General features: G+C 36.1%; 1 protein-coding gene across 2 annotated transcripts in view; it reads left to right on the top strand.

The window, feature by feature from the left end:
* scarb2a (scavenger receptor class B, member 2a) overlaps window positions 1-20,687 on the top strand; it is an 86,295-nt gene extending 65,608 nt beyond the window's left edge. The window contains exons 8-12 of one of the 2 annotated variants that reach the window (XM_028802313.2): window positions 1,422-1,540; window positions 6,905-6,978; window positions 9,463-9,514; window positions 9,936-10,088; window positions 16,554-20,687. In XM_028802313.2, coding sequence (XP_028658146.1) covers window positions 1,422-1,540; window positions 6,905-6,978; window positions 9,463-9,514; window positions 9,936-10,088; window positions 16,554-16,688 — 533 coding nt within the window. In that variant the 3' untranslated portion in view covers window positions 16,689-20,687. Of the gene's footprint in view, window positions 1-1,421; window positions 1,541-6,904; window positions 6,979-9,462; window positions 9,515-9,935; window positions 10,089-15,199; window positions 16,511-16,553 lie in introns of those variants that run through there. The other variant, XM_051927789.1, reaches the window with a different exon arrangement.
* The last annotated feature ends 492 nt before the right edge of the window (window positions 20,688-21,179 follow it).

Below are 21,179 nucleotides of genomic sequence, written 5' to 3'. Positions count from 1 at the left end.
ACAAAGGCAAACTATGTATAAAATTGTCCATGAAAAAAGAGAAAAAAATCTACCGTCTCTCATATCTCATAATCCATGTCTGTTATCCAGTTGTATGTTCAAAATATGTGAACACCCCACTAGAAGTTGAGGATAAACTAACCGGAAAACACAAGCACCCCTCCTATGAAACAGTGCTAAGATCAGTGGAACAATCCATAAAACACTTTTTTTTTTTTTTTTTTGCTAAAATATTTTTAAATATATACTTCCGGAAATATTAGCGCACATCATAAATGGTAAACCTAAAGCCTCATGGCAATGACTTTTTGAGCTGAAAGCAGGACTCTTGACCAACGAATGAACACTATTATGTTATTTTGTCACCCACTTTTAAATTGTTCATGAGAAATTTAAGAAGATTGCTTTTTTTGCTAATTTGATATATATGTGCTATATTCCTGACTCTTTGGGAGCACGTTATTTAAGGAGACATCACCTATGCCTACTGCAAGTTAATGAGAATATTTGTCCTTGCAGTTTATTTGTTGAAGGCTCTTAGCATCAACACAATGGCAGAGTAGTTAGGTATACTATCTCACAACTCTTTGGAGTATAATCCATAGCTTATTCATTGTACCAGTGTGGAGTTTGCATGTTCTTCCTTTTGTCTGAACAAGATTTGGTGGATTACTGAGGTTTTTTTCCCACAGCTTTAGCACCTTCCTTCCTCTAAGATGTTACCAAAAGATGGAGAAAATAAGTTGAAGACTTATAATCCAATATTGATTAATGTATTTATTACGTGTGTGTATGTGGCCATGTTTTTATTTTTCATGTTTTACTTTAATCTCTTTAAGCTTTTATAACTGAATCAAAAGCTTAAATTAGAAGATTTAGACATTACTTCATTAATAAAGTGACCTAAGAACAAAGTAAAAGGGGTCAAGGTATTTTTATTACATCTTTTTGCTATTGTTAATATTTTTGTCTTTCTACTATTGTTAATATTTTTATGTAGCTCATTTTAACAGAGATGGTCTGAAATCTTTTATGTCTATTAAAGTGTTTCAGTATGTTACAATATAAAAGTGAGCCATTATTTATGAACCTTTGCAGCATGTGTTCCCTGGAAATCAACTGACTTGCTTGCTAGTGCCATGTACCGTGAAAACAGATGTAAGATCAGATCTTTGTTGTCTCTCCTTTGACATAAAAGCTAAATAATAAAAATTCAACATTTCAAGATTGTATTGAAGTGATCTGGCTGTGAATTACTTTTTGTTTTTTAAACATATGTGCAAGGTAATGGTGACATATTGCACGAGTCCTGGTTTACAAATCCCCTAAACATATCAACAGTTACACAATTACTTGTATAATACATTCGCAGAAAATTTTTACAGTGGATATTTAATCTTGACTTGTTTCTTACTTTGCAGATGCTCCAGTGGTTGTGTCCTTTCCACACTTTTTCCAGGCTGATCAGAAATATATAGATGCCATTGAGGGGATGCATCCCAACAAGGAGGACCATGAAACATACCTGGATGTTAACCCAGTATGTTTTTTATATTAATAAATCCTTATTGCCTCTCTTTATATTTAGCTCCTAGAAAGCATCTCTGTTATATCCAAAAATGATTATAATCACAGAAGTAAATGTCTGGGGAAAAGGGAAAAGAAAGTGCTGAGCAATTATCAATTAATATTTTGAAGGAAAACACACAGGCCATATACATAACACACCATTAAAAACATCATAGCAAAATTAAAAAGAAAAAATCCCATTCTTGCTATTTAATGTAAAAAACTGGTTGATGCTTATCTTTTCTTATCTTCTTACATTTTAACTGTAACATCATTATCTTATATGCTCGATACATTTCAGAGTAAAGTTAATCAGTCCCAAGATATCATATTTGCCATTAATGAGATTATACATTTAAAAATTTTTACTCTGGCTTCCTGCCTTTTCTCAAATCTGTATGTGACAGATTGAATGTAAAATCTTTGGTTGTCTTGAATTTTGAATTGCAAATAGGATTTTCAGGTAACTACATGGTAATATTAAAAAGAGATTCACTTTAGCTTTAGTTTTGTGCGTCATCTAAAATTGAAGAATGTCAAAATTCTTCCACAAAATTAAAAATATTAATCAGATTATGAAAGTATTTATATCTCCTTTGTAACTACAAAATTTGATTTAATAAACTATACTTTCTCCTCACAGGAGGCCACATAGTTTGTGGTAGACTCCACCTTTGTGGGTAATTTGTGCATCTTCCATTTGAATTTAATTTATAAGGACCAATATCTTTTCTCTCTGTAGGGTCCAACTTTATTGTACAGAGTTTCAGAAGACACAAACTTAGAATTATTAAAACAAATCAGATATATGAAATAGAAATAGATACACACTAATTTAAGGATTGGTACAAAGACATTAAACATCTCCTGGCACTACATTTAGTCTGTGTCTACAACTGGAAACAATGCCAAGGTACTGCCTCACTTAAGCTGACTGTCCTCCTTCCCAAGTTAGGACTCTCTGGGCAGCCCTAGATTTCCTGATTAAACTGGAACCACGGGTTTGTTGGTTCCAGTTTTGGAATAACTGTCTCCTGTTCTGAGCTGACTGATTACAACCTTTCTGACATGGTTTCATTGAACAATTCCTTTCAATATGTCCTGGTTGACCACATCCCCAACACACCCCAAGTGAATTTTTTGGTGTCACTTTAAGTCTGACTTTGTTATCTTTTGACCATCCCTTATTCCAATTTAGTTACTGTACATATACAAATACTCTAATCCATTTCCCACCACCCTCATGTAGGAGGGAGGCTAGCTGCCAGGTTGTCTAAGTCTTGCATCTCCTGTGGAACATATTGTGCTCTTGTCCCCATAATTATCTCCTCTAAACCTGCACTCTCCCTGTGAACTTGTGTGTCTATTGTCCAATAATTACAGGGAGTTCTACTATATCTCTGACCCTTTTCTTAATTTTTTTTATAGTAATTGTTTTACCTTACTAAAACCTGCAATAGCTCTGTCCAGGGTATAATGTTAACCTACATCCAGCCCTACAAGGAGGTCTTCCAACTTGCACGGAAAACTCAGGGGTGCATGGCAAGACTTGGCATTCCAGCCACTGTAAAAAAAAGTCACACTGTTCCATTCCATTCAAACTAGTGTGGCGCTTAGGAGTCACCTGTTGCATAACTGCACTTGGCTGCTAATTTGGGATCCTAAGGTGGTTCATCATGTGGTGGGTGCAGTAATGCAGTGTATCAGTGCATGCTCCCAACCACTCTCTCTCTTACTAAAACTACACTACCCCTTAGAGGGTCCTTTTAATTCAGGTGAATTCGATGTCGTCTTGCAACGTTTCCTCTTTCTCCGCTCTAGAAAATATGTATTGTACTGTTGATACAACATTTCTTGTGTTTCTGTTATTTACACACAATTAACTATTGTATATGTTTAGACAGCTTACCACTGTGTTTTGTGAGGGTTTGGAGGTTGTTGATGCCTATTAATAGATAAACTTCTTAATCTATAAATGCAAGACATACGGTACTTCTTCAATATGTTCCCTTTGCAATGTCCTCCTGTTGTGGAATGTTTTCTTTGTCCACTGGATTAGAGACCTGCATATACACTTTGTGAAGTCAATATATGCATTATCATTGAGTGCATAGACTTGCAAATCTGATAAAATAGTACTATTAGTTAGCATTCTTGACTCATTATCACAGTGACTTATTGTTTGGAGGAATACTTGAGTCGTTCTTCCTTAAAGGTTTACCCGTCTCTGAAGGTTTTCATTCCAGATTGTGGCTGTAGTTCTAGGGTCTATAAAGACATACATTTCTACATACCTTTTGCTCCTCTTAGATTTTACCCTAACAGGAACTAAACACTTGGCATCTGCTAAGGTCAAAGATGGTTGAAGTTGGGCTAAATTCCTTAAATAGTAAAAGGACATTTTAACTAAGTTATTAACATGTGGAACAAATGACAGAGAGGAATCAAATGCAACACTCAGACTTCTAACTATAGCTGAAGACTGAACCAGGATTGCTATCAACTAATAATCTAAAATGATCAATCTTGGCCAACTGAGACTTATTTACAATCAAAAGTATTCAAGTTTTTTCACTATATAATTTTGAAAAATTGTTTGTGAGCCATAACTTGACATTACTCAGACAAGCAATAAGAGCATGATGTGGAAGGAATGTAGATAGATGTCTATACATATACCCGGGTATTATCAGCATAGCAGTGATAGGTCCCGGCCATGTGCACAAATTATTTTATATTAAGGAAGCTGATAAATCTTAAATAGTAGAGACCTCAATATTGAGCCTTGTTGCACATCCAAAATAACAGGTGCCACTAGAGTTTTGTGAACTCCCATTACAACAAACTGCTACCTGTTCATTAAAAAGACCTAAATCCATCTAAAACAGTGCCACTAATACACAGGAATGACTGTAAATGTGCAAGCAGTATTGTATGACAGACTGTGTCCAAATCAGCACTGAGTTCCATCAAAACAAGCTTGATCATTGCCTGCGAATCAGCATTCATCCACAGATCATTAGTCACCTTTACCAGAACTGTGACCAGAGTGAAATCCAGACTGGATGAACAGAGCATTTATATGCTGCCCCTGTACAGCCACCAAATGTTCCAGAACTTTGGAAAGAAAGGGAAGTTGAGAACTGGGCCTGTAATTAGCTAAGCAATGTGGATTTAGGCCAACTTTCAAACAGGTCTAACAGCAGCAGATTTCAGAACAAAATGTTCAAATCCTGAAGATAGGGAACTTTTAATTATATTTGTTTTAAGAGGACAGAATACATTTAAACATTATTTTATAAGTGATGTAGGCATGTGCTCCATAAGAGATAAAGATGGGTCACAACTATTATTCACTTTGCTAATGAAGAGAAACAAGTAACTTGCTTATTATTAAACAGGGAAATTTGAGAAAATGATTTATAAACCTCAGGTTTTGTTTGCCCTATTTAATTTAAAATTAAGAAACATATATTTTGTCCATAAAGAAATATAAGAATTTTAAACAAAGTTCAAGACTGAAGAAAGTGGTAGATTTATCACGAGCTTAACATTTTGGGTTTCTGTTTCCAGATTCAATTAATTTTGAATTGTTGGATATTCTTGCAGAGTTGTTGGTGTGCTCTTAAAAAAAAAAAAAAACAACTCAAGATGGCGTCCCTGGATTTTCATGGACTGGAGATTATCATTATACCAAAGAAAAGAATGGGCAAAAAGTGGGAGCTAGTGTCCATAGTGGAAGATAAATTACATTGTAATTAGATCAGAGGTTGAAAGATTAGGTCACCCTAGGACAGGTGCCCCAGAAGTTTTAAGCATAACATCAAATGGACTTTTTGATTTAATGTTTCTAAACAAACTAGAATGTTTAAATTTAGCCATGGTCAGAGTGAGATGAGCATCTAAGAGGATGTGATAGAAAACACCTAAATCAATATCAGTTATACCTGTAACATTATGTTCTGAAACACAAACTAAATCTAAAATATGACCTTGATTGTGAGTAAGAAAATTAACCAATTTCAAGAGTGCAATTGTAAGAATCAATATGAATGTTAAAATCCCAAACACTATAACATGAAACTCAGACAAAAAAATGCAAGTAGCTCAGTTCAGATCAAAACAGGGAGAAGAGCTTTGGAGATAAATATAATAAAACAATAAATGATAGCTGACTTGGACACAAACATTAAAAGCTAAATATACAAATGAGATGACATTGTGACTCGGAATTTCCTTGATTAAAAGCTTATTGTACTATATATCAGCTAAGCAACCAACACATCCAGAGGATCATGGTTTACCCATTTAGAAATAACCAGGCTGAGCAGTTTTAAGTGAAAAAATTCACCATGTCCCAGTAATGCCCAAAATGTTCACAGAATTGTCAATGATAAACTCACTTATAACTTCAGCCTTCTTGTTTAAAGAATGGGCATTAAGCAGAGTGATTTTAATTTGACTGAAATTGCAAACAGGCAAAGTTACATTTCTTATTTCAGCAGTCATAACCACAGGTAGTTATATTGCATTATTTACTCCACAATTATAGGTGAGGTGTACCTTACACACTTTGTTCCTATACTGTTGGTTTGAAAAGATGACTGGAATTGAACTGGCAAACCACACTTTCTTCATCTTCTTTCAGCTACTCTTGTTATGGGTCGCCACAGCAGATCATCTGTTACCAGCTTTGATTGACTAAAATCACCTCAGTGTTCCTTTATGGATATGCTTAAGAAATATAACAATGCTGAGATCCTACTGTTGACATAGTACCAGAGGATAAAAACAAAATTTGGTCCTCCAAAGGAGAAGATTCTCAAAGGAGTATTTTAGTAGATTACCCACTGAACTATATAATATGGAATGGAATATACTCCTGAGTCAATCTAATAGCAAGTGGTGTTGTGTGAACAAAGCACTGGCAAAAAAATTAACTGCTAGATAGTAAAAGTAGTAATTTATAGAAAGTCGAAATCCTAAGGAATATAGTATATTTTCTCCTGACATCAATGCAGCACCCAAAATGCTCAAAGCAAACTCGCAGAACCAACTTAGTAATAACTTAGTAATACTTGATCTTAGCTGCTGAGATAGTTAACCTAAATATAAATCTTTTAACACATAGGAACCAATGACTCATTAACATCTATGTCAATTTTCATTTATGTAAATTAATTTAATTGCATATTCAGTTTTGCAAGATATTGTTCCTCGAAGCAATAATATATATTTTTAATATGCTATAAATGATGCCAAAAGGAGCAGATTTTAAAGCAACTTAGCAGTGCACAGAAAGCTTCTTCACTTACTGGTTATCATTTTATTTCAGCTTACAGGGTTTCCTGTTAGAGGATGTAAAAGAGCACAGTTGAATATTATATTGGACAAGTATGATGCCTTCCCGTAAGTATGAAATGCATATGTTTTTCCTTCTGATTTATGCAAATTTTACTGTTAATATTGTTTAAAACATTTTTGCAGCTGTTTTGTTTACTACAAGTATTACTTTGAGGCGCTAAACATAATTTTAGTGTCACAGTTGTAATAAAGTTGCAAGACAAAAATATTTGAAGTATTTAAAATCTTTTTTTTTTCCTTCAATTTTTACACAAACTCAATCTAAATTATCATTTTAAGTTAAACTTTACAGTTTTAGGCAGTATGATAGGTACCAACACCACAGCCAGTTAGGATGCAGGCAGCAGGAAATGCTCCTGTCATGCTGGATGCAACATTCAAATTACTGTGAAAGTTGCTGAAATACTCTGACTTGTTAATATATTTTCATAATTGTGTCGGCCCAAGCCAAAGCAAGTAGTTGTTATGAGCCAATGTCTTGTGCTGTGTTTTGATAATTTTAGATATATTTTTGCCTTTTGATTTATTTTATTTATTAAACTTTTAATTTTTTATTGTTCATTTTGTGTGTGTGTGTGTGTGTAAAAAAAACAGGGCTTATGAGGAATTTCGGCACTAGAAATGAACAGTAGTTGTGAGAGACCTTGTGCTTTCTCTCTCTGACATACGGTAGACTCCACAGAGGAGAACCCTACCCAGCACGTTTACATGCACTAGAGCAGTGTTTCTTAAACCGTGGGTTATGATTGTTTGTGATGGGTAGCCACATGATAGTGTACTAAAATTAAAACAGTTCATCCAAGAGTGAATTCTGTGTTGAGTGATATGCCTGAGGCTATTTATTATACATTTTATTGCAGCAGTATGTGAAAAAACGCCATTAACACATAGAGAGCTTTTTTTTTTGTGGCACAAAAATATACGTTTTCCCCAACTCCCATTGCACAACCTGTTAAACATTCAGTTTGGTAAGACTGAAAATGAAGACCATGTATAAGAAAGGGTTAGAGAGAAGGAACTGACAGATAAACTTGTGAAGTGAAAAGACTGCTGTGCTAAATTTACAAAGGAGAAAAACATTAGAAGAGTAGCTTTCCATGGTGCTTGTTGCACTGCTTACCTGTAGGCATCTAAATTGCATTTTGTAAAATTTGAATGCTTTATACATGCGTAAAAGGCAAATTATTCACTGGTCACTATAGTTTTACAATAAATCCCGTGATTTTCACTACACAGTCCCTTTGCAGAGTGCTGCTGATGCGTGCATGCCCAGTGTTTCATTATGGACAGGGATCCTTTTGAAAATAATTTTGAAAGCTCTAGTATGTATAGAGGACATTTTCATTTAAAATTCAGTTTTTAAATCAAAACACTGTAGTGTGGATGTTGCCTCAGTGTGGGACAACTCCTTAAAATCACTCCCTCCCCATAGACATGCTGTAGACTCTGTGGTGGACAAACCACCACACCCCTCTCTTGGACATGCTACAAACACTGTGGGGAACAAAAAATTTCAGTGCACTTGGGAATTCAAAGAAAATTATGGCTTGTAGTAAAGTAAAAAGGCGTGTGTTTTTGCAGGACAACAGGCGCAACACATGTTTGTGTGGTGCACCAGATAGGCTAGCAAGTGTACAACCCAGTTTGGTGGTTGGGGAGTTAATTTTTATTTGCGTCAGTTCTGTTTTGGTGCCAGTACTTGGATCCAAAAACCCCATATCGATACCAAAGTCAAAATTATAGTACCGATCCAACACTAATCACAACACCATTTTGTTTTTTTTATTGTTGCCACCATTTTGTGTCAGTTTCCAGTTGGTGTGGTGGTGCATTGTTAAGGGGTTTGACCCAGACATTGCTAGTTAATGACATCCTCATAACAACAATATTTAGGTCAATGCTGCATGGCATGGCAATGTCCAAGATGGTGGATAAGTTTTAAAAGACTTTTAATGGTTTCTTTGCTACTTTTGACTTATGATTTTAACATATTGCTTCCTCCACTTTGGTTTATTTGAATTTTTTATTTTTTTGTATATTCTCCTGATTTAGACCCGGTTTTGTTTTCACTACAAATGTGGCAATGGGTGATTTTTTATATATATATATATATATATATATATATATATATATATATTGTTAACAATATGTATATACTATTCATCTAATTAATAACAAATTATTATTTGATTGTGATGATTGAGAAAAAATTATTCTGTTGACTTTCCTTTAGAAAGCTTATATTTTCTCAAGCACTTGTGAATAGTATTTAAAAATGGCAAGCATGCTAATAAAACTCAAAAAGTTGAATATATTATATTAGTCATTCCATGAAAGTGTTCTTGTTATGCATATCAAGTACTAATATTCTAACTGTCTTAGCAATTTTCCAAGAGTCAGCTTTGTGTATGTGTCAGTTTTAGCAAAAATGAAACAAGAAATATATTATTGAACTGAAGTGGCATTAAGCTTGCTAAAACAATATGCTTTACTTTTTGACCATTTTTTTTTTCCTAAATCTCTCTTTAGGCAAACCAAACTTTTGAATCAAACAATATTCCCCATTATGTTCATAAATGAGGTAAGAATGTGGCATTGATGACCAAGTTTATTATGAGGTACAGTTCATGCTGTTAATGTTATTCATACATATAGTGATACATTCATTAGGTAGAGTATGTATGCACTGAGAAACAATTGTAAAATAAACATTCACATCATGGGAATTCATGTATCAAGTGTGGTTCTTTGCTTGAGAGTTATGTTTTGTTTTGTTTTTTTAAGATGTTTAGAAATTTTTCCTTTAAAAAAATTGTTAATGCTATTTTAGTCAATTTATTATTTGACATTTCCTTAACATTTCATTTTCTCAAAAAACAAAATAATTTGCAATATTTAGCTATGTTTTATCCATATTATGAAGTGGTCTGATTTATTAATGGCATTCTTTTTAATTCCATGCTTCTGCAAAGTAATAATTCAACCTTTTTTTGGTGTTACAGAGTGTTATCATTGATGATAAATCTGCTCAAAATATAAGGACACTGCTGCTCATTGCCACCATTGTAACAAACTTTCCACTGATAATTGTTGGACTTGGAGTTCTAATGTTGTGCATTCTAATCATCTTGTTACTCCGTTCACGACAGCAGAAGGTGAGTTATTTTACAACCAAAAAATTATTAGTTGTGCTGGCACTAATTAAAGTTTTATGTGTATTAATTTAGGGGTGTGTGCTCATCCAAATATTTGCTGTCAAAAAGATAAATGAAAAGTAGCATTAATTAAAAAATAAAAAAAAAGTTAATTAGAATAGTTAAATAATTAATTAGAAATTAAACCTATCAAAAAGTTAAATGAACAGACTTTAGAGACATTGTGATACAGCAACAATGGAGAGGGAGATAAAACCAATTTCTAACCTCAATCAAGTGCTGCAGAAATTGTTACCGTATGGAGGAATATGTTGGAAAATATTAAACTGCAAAAAAAAAAATGTATTGCAGTTATATTTGAGCTTAAATAATTAAATCTCTCTATTATAAAAAAAAAAAAAAAAAAATCTTGAGACGTGTCAAGACTATTTCCAAGAGATTTTTTCAAGTCCCGCCCTCCTCTCAACCATTTATGGGTAACGGCCCACGCCCACGGTCCTCTCACCTCTCATTCGTGTAAATGCTTTTGTCAGATACAGTTCCTGCTCTCTCAGCTCTTATAAATTTTTATGTTTTCCTCACTTTAACCAATAAAAGAAGACTTAATATGTCCACATCTTAATGAAGAATTTCATCCCGAAGGGTTATCAACAGAAGAAATGAGTATACGGGCAATCCTAGCACCGAGAAACGATGAAGTCAAACTAATTTATGCGAAAATTGTCGATCGGTTACATGGCAAATTGGTTAAATGCGTAGCAATAGACTGTGCTAAAACAGTTGGTGGTGATTGTGCAGAAGATGAAAACATCAATTTACAATATCCTGTAAAATATCTGCAACCATTAACACCGTCAGTCTTCCACTGGCCAAATTAATGTTGAAAGAAGGATGTATCCTAATGTTATTATGTAATTTATGTATGAGTGATGGGCTATGCAATAGGACAAGATTAGTAGTATTCAAAATTGGTCGAACAATTCTGACATGGAAAATTTTAACAGGCGACAAGAAAGGTAATGTTGTACATCTTCTGTGGAAAGCACTAGGCACCAAAGGAGATCTTGATATGCCATTCATATTAAAATGTTTACCGTTTCCCGTTAGAATAGCTTTTGGTATGACAATTAACAAATCACAGGGACAAACATTCGAAAAAGTTGGTTTATTTATTAGAGATGTAACTCCAAACACAGAATCAAAATTGTGGTGTAGCGGGTTCACAGCTCAAGTTAACGGGGCCACTTTTTAAAATAAATAATCGGCGCACGGCTTAGCAAGGGGGCGTGGTGGTGTGTGGCCGAATGGTTCCTGGGGAATTTGTAATGCGGGCGGTTCTCACTTAAGGGCACAGGTGAGGATTCGTCCGCATTCGTAATTGTTCCCGGGAGCTGCTGATTGACACAGCTGATCCACGTCCCCGTGATATATAGAAGCGAGAGGTGGCTAGTAGGGGGAACAGAAAAAAAAAAGAGAGAAAAAAAGAACGGAGGTTAATGGAGAGAGGCAAGCCCGAGTGGGGTGTTTGGCTGGCACCCGAGGGCTGACGGTAGTGGTCGCTCCTGCTGAACACTTGTTTGGAGCAGGAGTGACCAGGAGAAGGTTGGCTTGCCGCAGCGAAGGCAGCGGGAATCAGAGACTTGGGAAGTGGAAGAGCCAGTGTGAGCGTCCTGGTTGCTGGGGAGCCTAAGTCTTGGTCTGGGTGAGCAGAACCAGAGCCAGGGATCAGTAGGCCACCAGACCAGTACTGTGAAAAAGGTCAGCTGCATGTAGGGTGACTCCCCTGGTGCATAGCCTGGATGGGAGAAACAGGGGAGTCACCAATAAAAGAAGGCACCGGGCTTTGTTTTAAAAGACTGCTTCCAGCCATTGTTTTAACCTCATTTTTTTAAAGATTTTTTCTATTGTTTTTTAACCTCCACTCATCCCTCGTTTTTATGGATTATTTATTTATTGAAGATTTTTGAGAGACACTGCACTTTTATTTGAACACTTGTTTTGTTGATTTTTAATAAAAGCACTTGACACTTTTGCACCATCCCCTTGCTGAATTGTTGTGCCTCACTGCCATGTTCATCAGTGACATTGCCGACGGTGTTGGGTTCAGGGCTTCTGGACGGCCGATGGGAGCGTGGAGCGAACCCGCATCGTCACAAAAAGTCAAAGTGATATTGACGAAAAGTTAATTCCAAATAATGTTTTTACTGAAGCTTTACAGTAAAAGTGTAAGTTTTAAAAGTATTTGTGTGTTAATTTCAAAGCCAAACAGAACAAAAACATATAACACAATATGAAACAATTTTCTTTCAATTTATTACGTTTTACTATTTTTTACTATGGTTAATTACTCGCTGTAATGTAAAATAGTAAGGTTAATTATGCATATGTAACAATTCCCATGAAAATAATAATTTGTTTAAATTGTACATCTGCTTCCCCATACGTGAGTGGCAGAGACAAGAAGTGGCTAGCACATAGCCCCCGCACGGGGGTTGGCGAGCGAAGCGAGCAGGGAGCAGAGCCCCCTAGTGTTTTAAGAAATGTATTTTTAGTTGGTTATTTCTGTATTTATTTCATTATTTATTTATTTCATTGACATTGCTTAAAACATGACATATGCAGTGAAATTAAACTGTCAGATTTACCTATTGAGAAAATTGGCTCTAGCATGTACCATGTTTTGTTTGGTCAGTTGTCAGTACTGTGGATGTAAATCTTCAGACATCATTTGCCAAATTTATAGCAGGCCCTTAAGATGCAGACTTCTGATGAATTCTGTGCTTTTTGAATTAAAGTTGCCATTGTACACAATAATTATGGACAACTTTTTTTCTTGCACTCATATCTGACACAGACACAAAGACATTTAGGGCATGCATCAATGATTCACTAATAAAAATACAGTCGTCGCTTGAGTCCACCCTCTCTTGGGGAATCCTGTGGGGGGTGCTCCAAGAGTATGGGGTACCGGACCCCCTGATAAGAGCTGTTCGGTCCCTGTACGATCGGTGTCAGAGCTTGGTCCGCATTGCCGGCAGTAAGTCGAACCCATTTCCAGTGAGAGTTGGACTCCGCCAGGGCTGCCCTTTGTCACCGATTCTGTTCATAACTTTTATGGACAGAATTTCTAGGCGCAGCCAGGGTGTTGAGGGCGTCCGGCTTGGTGGACTCAGGATTGGGTCACTGCTTTTTGCAGATGATGATGTCCTGTTTGCTTCATCAGGCCGTGATCTTCAGCTCTCTCTGGATTGGTTCGCAGCTGAGTGTGAAGCGGCTGGGATGGGAATCAGCACCTCCAAATCCGAGACCATGGTCCTCAGCCGGAAAAGGGTGGAGTGCCCTCTCAGGGTTGGGAGCGAGATCCTGCCCCAAGTGGAGGAGTTCAAGTATCTCGGGGTCTTGTTCACGAGTGAGGGAAGAATGGAGCGTGAGATCGACAGGCGGATCGGTGCGGCGTCCGCAGTGATGCGGGCTCTGCATCGGTCTGTCGTGGTGAAAAAGGAGCTGAGCCATAAGGCAAAGCTCTCAATTTACCAGTCGATCTATGTTCCTACCCTCACCTATGGTCATGAGCTATGGGTAGTGACCGAAAGAACGAGATCACGAATACAAGCGGCTGAAATGAGTTTTCTCCGCAGGGTGTCTGGGCTCTCCCTTAAAGATAGGGTGAGAAGCTCAATCATCCGGGAGGGGCTCAGAGTAGAGCCGCTGCTCCTCCGCATCGAGAGGAGTCAGATGAGGTGGCTCGGGCATCTGATCAGGATGCCTCCTGGTCGCCTCCCTGGTGAGGTGTTCCGGGCACGTCCAACCGGGAGGAGGCCCCGGGGAAGACCCAGGACACGCTGGAAGGACTATGTCTCCCGGCTGGCCTGGGAACGCCTTGGGATTCCCCCGGAAGAGCTAGAAGAAGTGGCCGGGGAGAGGGAAGTCTGGGCATCTCTGCTCAAGCTGCTGCCCCCGCGACCCGACCTCGGATAAGCGGAAGAGGATGGATGGATGAAACCAGTCGTTTCTGCTGTGAACTTCATTTGGGGACATGCACTTAATCACCGTCAGTTCCAGGCCTTTCTTGAAGAAATTGATTCTGATTTCTGTGACTTGCCTTATCACACAGCAGTGAGGTGGTTCAGTTGCGGTAAAGTCCTGTTTAGTTTTTACAAGCTCCGAAACGAAATAGATGTTTTTCTCACTGAAAAAGATAGAGCTGATCCACAGCTGTCAGGATCCTACCTGGCTGTCAAAGTTGTCATTTTTGGTCGACATCATATCCCACATGAATGAACTGAACTTAAACTTCAGGGAAAGGATAACCTCGTCTGTGATCTCTACAGAATCATCAAAGGATTTCGAGAGAAAGCTGTCATTGTTTGAAGAACAACTGGAAGGAGAAAACTTCTCTCATTTTAACTGTTTCAAAGAGTTTTGCGCTACAATCGCTGAAGATGTCAACCTCGATTTTCCGAAAAAGATTATTCGTGACTTGAAGAAGCATTTTTTGGAGAGATTTTCAGATCTCGACAGAATTGAGAGTGACATTCTTCTGTTCCAGAATCCGTTTAATTGTAACCTTGATGATGTGCCAGTTGAACTACAGTTGGAGCTCATTGATTTGCAAGCAAATGGTTTGTTGAAAGAGAAGCACAGAGAAGGAAAACTTGTTGAATTTTACCGCTGCTTACCTGATGTTGAGTTTCCGAAATTGAAGAAATTTGCCGCTGCTATAGCATCAGTGTTTGGAACAACTTATGTCTGTAAACAAACATTTTCAAAAATTAAGTATGTGAAGTCAACACATCGAACGAGATTGACTGATGAACATTTGAAAGCAATTCTCTTGATTGGATGCAGCAATTCCAAACCAAACATTGATGATATCTTGAAAGCCAAACGTCAGTTTCACAAATCTCACTAATCTTTTTTGCTGCTTAGTTTGTGAGGTTCGGATATGTGCACACTAGGTCTGATGTAACTATCTTTTTGCTAATGTCGCCTTCTTTGATAACATTTTAGTAAATAAATATGTTAAGTGTACTTGTTTTTTGTGCATTGCACGCCACTCACCCATGATTAACATGGAATGCTAAACTTAGTTTTTTGTCTTTTTTCCCCAGAGCTTTCGTTCTGGCTTGCAAGTATTGAACAGAATGATTATGCGGCCCATGCTTGTCATTCTTTCATTTATCCGGCCCACTGTGAAAAAAGTTTGGTGACCCCTGTTCTAGTGCAACAAGCCAGCCTGAAACTGTAAATAATGAAAAAATTATACAGTACAATATGAACCATTTATTGCTCTAAAAGGCTTTGTATTATGTCTGAGTATAGGTTGACACTAAAGCTAGGAACAGTTGATAAGCTAGTAAAGTAGTGTTTCTAGTTCTGAAGAAATTACTTAGATTTTATTATTTACATATTTATTATTATTTAATATGTATATATGGAAAGTATTATGATGGGATCAAATTCTGACTTAAGGTTTTCAACTAATTTGAATTGTTTAAGCGTCACTGAACACAATTTGACCACTTCCGCAGAGGTTCGTCTGTCTGCATGTGTTCCAGGGTGCAAGACGGAGGATTATCTCCAAACAATACTTACCTTAACACTGTAAAATGCTAGAAGCCTTTTGATTTTTAACAAAATTGCTCTTGTAGATTTTACTCTACAGAGATGGTGAGTTTTTGGGGAGTGCAAACATTTTCAAAACGATCCTAAGGAAAGTTGCTTCCTGGACACACTAAAAATAAAAATGCCATTTTAAAGCTAAGAAATTTAATGGCAATTATGAAGTAAACAGTAATATGCAAATGTACTGAGGTATTAATAAATATATATACTCAAATTGAGCAAAAAGCTATATTAATGTATCCCTATAGGTAGATTATTTTGTATTTTTGAAGCATGAAACCTGATGGTAGTTTCAGTTTCACTTCTTTTATGTTTTACTCTTGGAATAGCAAGCAAAACAGAATTTGAGGATCTTAGGTTATGGTTACAGTTGGGATTGTAAGGGTACAAACATTCCAAGATATGTGAAGGTGTAAGTTTATTCAAAGACTTGTAAACAACAGTGCTTTAAAACTGGTTCTTGTAGATGCTTGTAGGCAGTGTAAAGACTGGTGCAATGTGGTCAGATAGCTTTAGCAGGTAACTTTTAGATTCTCCCTGAATGTGCCACAAGAATGCTAAAACTCTGTGCAAATGACAATATTCCTCTAAAGAAATTGAAAACCATTTTCTGTCAATTATTGAAACAAGTTCTCATTCTGTGATAAATATCGTTTGCATTTATGAAATGCATACTTTTACAAAGACTCCAAGCATGCTGTTCTTCTTAATTCCTTTGTCCACCATTTACAGCATCCGGCATATGTGTTATAGGGCATTGTTATGAAATTAACATGTATGGGAAAAGGTGTAATTTTGTGTTTAGAAACAAATACCAACAACTCTGTTTTGTATTTACAGAAAGCAACTACCAGAGACGACATGGTATACACTCAAGTTGCTGAGAAACAAGAAGAAAATTGTAAATCCAACCATAAAGAAAACTCAGAGTCTAAGATGGTGTCATTTATCAGCATGACCCAGATAGAGCATTGAAATTCGTCAAGTGGTGGGTAGAGGATGGTGCCAAGAATTCAGCAATGGGAGGACAGTGTTCTGACGAACCTCACGTGTCAAGATGCGACTTTTGCAGAGGTTCTTATACTTGTGGCTGCTGTTTTAACATTCATTACATTTTTTTTTTTATATAACTGGCCTTTTGTTTTCAGTCACATAGCTTATGTGCAATACATTCCGAGACTGTGCCATTTTACATTTACTTTTAGGTTCTTGTCTTGGAGTAGGTGAGTGCTGTTTCTCCAGTGTTGTATTTAAATTCTACGGTATACAGGATTTCCTGTGGAGTGCTGAAAATGCAAAAAATAAGTGCCATATCGTTTTGTATAGCAAAAGCTTTACTTAAATTATGTGTAAATCAGATGTGTAAAGAAAGCTGTTACAAAATGGGTAGGTTTGTTTTGTCTGGCAAGAAATGAATCATTTAATTAGAGAATTCTGCAACAGGTTAAGCTAAAATGTTGCATGAGTAAATACAAATCCACATTTTGTTAAGAGTTCTAATTTTAAAACTAACACAACTTTAACAGGACAAATAACTTGTTTACTAAACTTTATAGTTTAGTTAACACTAAATAAGAATGTGAGATTTATTTAAAAATGTATTCAATCACTTTATCCATCTTTCAGTTTAAACATATTCTGGTTTTTGATTAGAATTCTGCAGGAATGTCTGTGTACACATCAAGCTTTTGTTTAACTCGGTAGCCCTTACTTTTTTTTTTTTTTTTCTCCAACTGGGTATGTGAATTGGTAACAAACAGCCAACAATAATGTGAGATTTTTTTCAAAAATTTTTAGTAAATGTTCAAGGCATCTTTAGGATATTAATAGGTTAGATCCCATTCTTCATCTCAAGCCCTGTGTGGTGTTTTTTATGAAATTTTTTGAGAGGCCAAATACTGTTGTTAATGTGAACATAAAATTGTGCACTTTTTGTGAAGGTTAGTAATTGTATTTATTACTTTGCTTTGAACTGATAAGACTGTTCATATAAGATTATGATTTTGTAATTTTTTTTTTCCTTTCAGTGCGTTTGTTTAATTTATAGCAATGACAGTTTTTCGATTGTGAAACGGAGCTCCCAGGGAGCTGTCCTTGTTTACCACACATTGTCAGTCATATTTGGATGGCATTCTGTGGGATGCTTTGATCCCGTGCACCTCTGTGTTACAGAGAAGTTCAGAGGTAGTTTTGGCAAATTGTATCAAAGGCTGAAATATTGTAACAGAAGTACACTATAAGACGTTTACATGTGGAAATTAAGTATGAACTACGAGAGGGGTGTAAATGTATTGAAAATGCTGCCCTGTAATCTATTTCAAATCACAACATGAAATACAGCACAATAGAGTTTACCCAAAAATCTGAAAAGCTTTCCCATTGCTAGATTTTATGTTTTTGCCAGTGTGAGACGTGATTGTGACAGTTCTGTGAAAGAGTTCTGCAGCTTGGCTTTTAAGGAGAGGCTGTTGGGCTACAGGTTTACTTTATGAGGTATTTCTTCACAAACTATAAATTGCAATGCATGTGGGCATGGAACATTACACTGGGGACAGATTAGTGTGTTTCAGGACATCTGAAATTTGTCCAAATAGTGCAGACTTCATAACAACTTGTCTGAATTTTCAGTTTCCAAGTAACTATTGCTACATCAATGGGAGAACTTTTACACAAAATGTAATGGAAACATTCAATAGATTGTTCACCTTGCACCAAGTGCAGCATTTACAGATGTGTCCTGAGGGAGTAATGTATGTTTGTTTCTTGATTAGTTTGTTCAGATTGTTGTTCTGCTTGATGCTGACTCAGAACTTCTGATGGAAGGTATCGCATGAGAAGTGGCTGTTGTTAATTTTCAATTTCTTGGTAACCTCTGCACCATCCTTGAGTGAAACAAAGCGATTTCTTCTTTCCCCTGGTGGCCTTACTTGATCAATACACTTTTGTAAAACATCTGTAAGTCGTGCATTGACTTTTCCATTTTGACCAAGCATGCCTATATTGCCATGTGACACACGTCGTCACTGCCTGAGCCAAGAGAGTTTTTACTCTTAATTCAGATATGCTGCACAACTCAAAGATCACTTCTGAAGTTTATTTTATACTATATATCTCGAAATAGTTCATTGTATAGTCTTATTTGTTACATGTTACATGAGAATTGGGTAGAACTTTATTTTGTGTAAAATAATATGTTAAATGCTCCACCTTTTATCCTAATTACAAGCAATAACATCTGAAACTAATATATCTTCCTTGATGCACTGATATGCCCAGATGATGTTCAGAACTCTTATACGAACATTTTCTGTTCATAAGGTAAAATTATGTATGCAGCGTTATGATTTCTAAAACATTGTAGTCATTCACTGTTCATAAGATTCCATAACTGTTACAAATTAATATGCTTGCACTATTCGCTGCATTTACATATACCAGAGCAAAAGCAGAAATGCAAGGTATATTATTTTATAAGTGATGTAGTAATAGCTTTTTTTCTTTTGTGTAACAAGAATTTATAAGCTGCTGTTTGAAAATGTTTATAAGAATCAGTTTCTCCTTATGTCGGTCTTAAATATAAATTTAAGAATAATGAAGTTAATACTGAATATCAATGCACAACTTAACTATTACAGTAACACCGAAATTGTATATGAAGAATAAATTTGCTGTAGATTATGTTCTTAAAAATGTATGTAAAAGTGCTTCTTTTTAGGAGGTTTGAAAGTATCTGAAGTGTAATTTTTCATTTTGAAATTCGAAGTGTTTTTTAAAAGATAGCATAAATAGTGGTGCTTCGTCTTTTAGTTGAAAGATGATAAATACAGTGACAATATTTATTACTTGTTTAAAAATCAGAAAAGAGGACAGAAGTATAACACTAGCCTTAAAAACAATCAATTTTCTTAACACCCACTCCACACCCCACCCCATAAGTATTTGTAACATCACTAATTGAAAGAAATGAGGAAACAAAGAAAACAAGCACAGTGATTTTTGTTCCAGTTTTCTGTAGTCCTCCAGACATGGACTATCTTTAAAGGGGGGAAACATGGTTGATTTTCGGGCTCAAATCCTGTTTTCAGTGTGCTCAATGTACATCTGGGTGGAGCTCCACATTCTCCAGGAGTTGTGCTGTCTTGATTTTTAGGCCTGTCCTTTGTTTCAGTTATCATTTGTCAACACTAAAACTTTTTATATGCCCAAAAGCCAAAGTTAGAAAGGAAGTTCACTAACAAAGTAATAATAGTGTGTCTTTCTTGCCGGTGTACAACGTGTAAACGTTTGCCTAAAAATAAGACTCAAGAATTGCACTGTGTTTTAAAATATTAGCACCATTCACACAATCCTGGAGTGTGTAGGTTTTGTTGTGTTGCTGTCATTTCATCATAGGTGTACACTAATCTGTCTTTCTAGTGTTTTTCTTAAGTCCTCATGCTGATCCACCATATCTTTTGTACCTTGAGTTATTCAGTTGAGATGCAGCCATGAAGTTAAGTGTTTTGGATTGCATTTTACTAATCTCAGAAACAAACTCAAATAGTAGAATCCCTATGGTGGGCTTGGGATATTTAAAAACTCAGGGTAACATTAAGCACAAGAGCACATGAAGTTAAATAGTACTACTCGGTGGATGAATTCTATGCAAGAATTAATATATACAATTAGGCTTTTTTCTGGTAGATTTTAGTAATTGTTGAAATGTGTAAATTTTTTATGCATTAGAATATTACTAGTGTATTTTTCTTTTTTTTTTTCTTATTTTTATCTTTTTTGGGAACAAACAAGGTGCTGATCCAACAAACTGTTTCAAACAGCAACATCTCCAGCATCACATCTGTTCAAAGTACTGCTATTACATTTATAAAATCACACTTGGATATTTGTACCTACAAACAAAAAAAAAAATGTTTTGAAAGTGTGTTTTGTACAAGTCTTGTGATATATTTGAAATAAAAAAAATATTTTCAGTCAGTTTTCTGTCTTTACTTAACGACAGTTTTATATTTAGATTTATTCTTTGATGCATTTTCTTTTCTGATCTAGTACTGTAACTTTCCACTCAAATCCCAATTTACTTTACTGTATATGTGGTGCAGTGAACTCTTTTAAACCCCATTGGATTGCCTGCAGTGATGCATCCAAAATATTTAAAGTGATGAGATGAAACAGTATGACTGCCTGGCTAATATGTTGCTACTCTTCTGTGTGCTGCCAAAACACCTCTGACCCACTGGGACATTGACTCTACAAGACCTCTGAAGCTGTCCTATTGTATCTGGCAGCAGATTCTCTAACTTCTGCAAGTTGTGAGTGAAGCGGCATTAAATCTGACTTATTGTTTCAACACATCCAACAGATGCTCAGATGGATTGAGATTTGGGGAATTTGCAGAACAGGGCAACACCTTGAAGTCTTCAACATGCTCTTCAAACCTTTTGTGAACAATTTGTGCACTGTGGCACA

Source organism: Erpetoichthys calabaricus, chromosome 5 (assembly GCF_900747795.2).
Source record: "Erpetoichthys calabaricus chromosome 5, fErpCal1.3, whole genome shotgun sequence".
NCBI classification, from domain to species: domain Eukaryota; kingdom Metazoa; phylum Chordata; class Cladistia; order Polypteriformes; family Polypteridae; genus Erpetoichthys; species Erpetoichthys calabaricus.
The sequence above is the reverse complement of the archived record's forward strand: the minus strand, read 5'-3'. Positions and strand labels throughout refer to the sequence as shown.